Source organism: Carlito syrichta, unplaced genomic scaffold (genome assembly GCF_000164805.1).
Source record: "Carlito syrichta isolate Samal-C Ts95f unplaced genomic scaffold, Tarsius_syrichta-2.0.1 Scaffold312973, whole genome shotgun sequence".
NCBI classification, from domain to species: Eukaryota; Metazoa; Chordata; class Mammalia; order Primates; family Tarsiidae; genus Carlito; species Carlito syrichta.
This window is the reverse complement of record NW_007257069.1, coordinates 55,050-57,403: the sequence shown is the minus strand read 5'-3', so window position 1 is coordinate 57,403 and position 2,354 is coordinate 55,050. Positions and strand designations below refer to the sequence as shown.

Here is a 2,354-nt window from a genome sequence, read left to right as displayed (position 1 = left end):
GAGGGGGGCTTGCCCTCCCCGCCTCGGCGTTTCCCAAAGTCACTTTTCCTCCCGAGGCCCGGAGGGCTGCGGTCAGAGAGGTCCCAGAGAGGGCGGGCGACCCTGGGCTTCCGGCCCAGCTCACAGGCCGGAGGCCCAGCCGTTCCTCCCGGCCAGGAGTCCTGAACGCGTGCGGCGGAGGGACTGGCCTATTAGTCGGGTGCGGCCCCTCCAGGGAGCCCACTCCCCCTCCGGTGCCCTGGCCTCGGTGCCCGGGGAAGAGGCGCCGGTGGTGTGTGGCGAGCGGGTCCGGCCGGCTCCTCGCCCAAGGCCTCCAGTAGGCGCAGGGCGACACAGAAAAACGGGAGGACCGGGCTTTTTTTCTCTTTTTTCTTTTTAAACACAGGATTTTTATTAAAATTATTTTAAAAAATCGAAAGCTTTCAGCGCCCGGCGCTCTGGGGGAGCCTCACAGGACCGCTGAGCTCCAAGTTTCGGGGCTCTAGGGCCGGGGTGGGGCGGACAGGGGAATTCCTGCCGACTCACGTTTTCCTTTTTCATATTTGAGAAATGTTTGCACTGAACAAAATGAAAAAGAAAAGAAAAAGAAAAAAGTGGGGGTAACCCAAACATAACCAAACCAAAACAGATCACGAAGGAGGAGTTGGGCCCCAAGGGGACAGGACCGTCCTGAAGGTCATTTTGGCAACAATCACCACCGATATTTACAACGAAAAGCGAGATTCGCCACCAATTGTCAGAACGTTTACATGGCCATAAATATTTAGCATTTTCTTATTTTTTTTAAAAAAGGAGAAAATCCTCTATATTTTTAAAGTGTTCGCCACTTGCTTTAGAAGACGACGACGGCTGACAATATCGCTACTCACACAAACATATTTTACAAAATTCACGAAAGCGGGGTCGGGGGTCGGTCTCTTGCTCGTTTTCAAGTGACGACACGAACGCCAGGACGGTTCGGTCACCCTCGGGGAGAGGCAAAGAAGCGGAGCTGCGCAAACATTCTGTAAACACGGCCTGGAGTTCAGTCCTCTCCAAAAGGTCAGGAAGAGGGACGGGGCAGAGCCAGTGGGTGGACTCCGCCTCTCCAAGGAGGCGCGGGCAACCTTGGGCGCCTCCCCGCAGGAGCCAGAGTCAACTCGACTCCAGAATAATTATAATAATAATAATAACCGCCGCAGGGCCACAGCCTCCTTGCCGCCGCCGCCGCGGTGGGGCCTGGGCCTGGGGCCGCGAGTCCGCAGGGGTGTTGCTCACCAAGTCCACTGCTGGGCCGGGACCAGGGGGTGTGCTGTCGGGTACTGGGGGGCACTGGCCGAGCTGTACTGGGCGTTGTATTGCATGTGCTGCAGCGACTGCGCACTGTAGGCCGAGAAGGGGATGCCGGCCTGGAAGGTAGCGGCGGCCAGGTCCTGGGCTTTGAGCGCGTGGCATGGCTTGCCGTCCCTGACCAGGACGGGCACGGCCACCCGGCGCGGCGAGGGCAGGGGCGTCACCTCCATACCTTTCTCGGCCCGGGCGCGCTTCATTTTGTAGCGGTGGTTCTGGAACCAGATCTTGACCTGCGTGGGCGTGAGGCGGATGAGGCTGGCCAGGTGTTCGCGCTCGGGCGCTGACAGGTACCGCTGTTGCCGGAAGCGCCGCTCCAGCTCGTAGGTCTGCGCCTTGGAGAACAGCACGCGCCGTTTCCTCTTCTTGCCTGCGTCCCCTCCGCTGCCCGAAGTCTCCTTGTCATTGTCCGGTGACTCGTCGGCCGAGGGCTCCGGGGACTTGGAGCTGGAGTCCTGCGGGGGCGCGCCGGCCGCCAGCCCATGCACTGGGGGGAGGAGGAGAGAGAAGCGCGTCAGGCGCTTGGAGACCGCGCGCAGCCGGTGCGGGACCCCGGAGCACCGGTGCGCTCCGGCTTCGCGCCTGGCAGCCGGGTCCCGCCGCCTCCGCGATGACTCTGGTTCTGCTCCACGCCTGACTGAGCCGTCGGGGCCTCCCGGGGTATAAAAGGGGAATAGGTGGGAAGGAAGGCTCCGGGCTCGCGTTTCTAGGGGTTCGGACAGCGTGGGTGCGAATTTGGGGGGGCAGCGGAGTGCGGAAAATCATCGCGGGTTAAGGGCTCCGGCCCCCTTAAGCAGTTTCCTCTCCGGAGAGACGTGGGCAGATTTTTAAAAGAAAAACTCCACAATCCTAGCATTGATCGGCTCGTCCATTTAAGGCAGGTTTTTGGGGGCTTTCGCTTCTGCGTTCGGGCTTTCTGGACACCCCCCGCCCCGCACAAAGCGTCCTCTATAATCGCGCAGGGGGCAGGGTGAGCTATTTATATCCGGGCCACCCGAAGCCTCCCCCACCCTCCACCCGTCCCC

The 2,354-nt window shown here is 60.7% G+C and overlaps 1 protein-coding gene across 1 annotated transcript in view; it reads right to left on the bottom strand.

Annotated features, from left to right (window-relative positions):
- Positions 1–372: 372 nt before the first annotated feature.
- Positions 373–2,354, bottom strand: part of NKX2-2 (NK2 homeobox 2) — a 2,910-nt gene continuing 928 nt past the window's right edge. Inside the window, exon 2 of the mRNA XM_008070113.1 lies at positions 373–1,816. Coding sequence (XP_008068304.1) covers positions 1,254–1,816 — 563 coding nt within the window. The 3' untranslated portion in view covers positions 373–1,253. The remainder of the gene's footprint in view (positions 1,817–2,354) is intronic.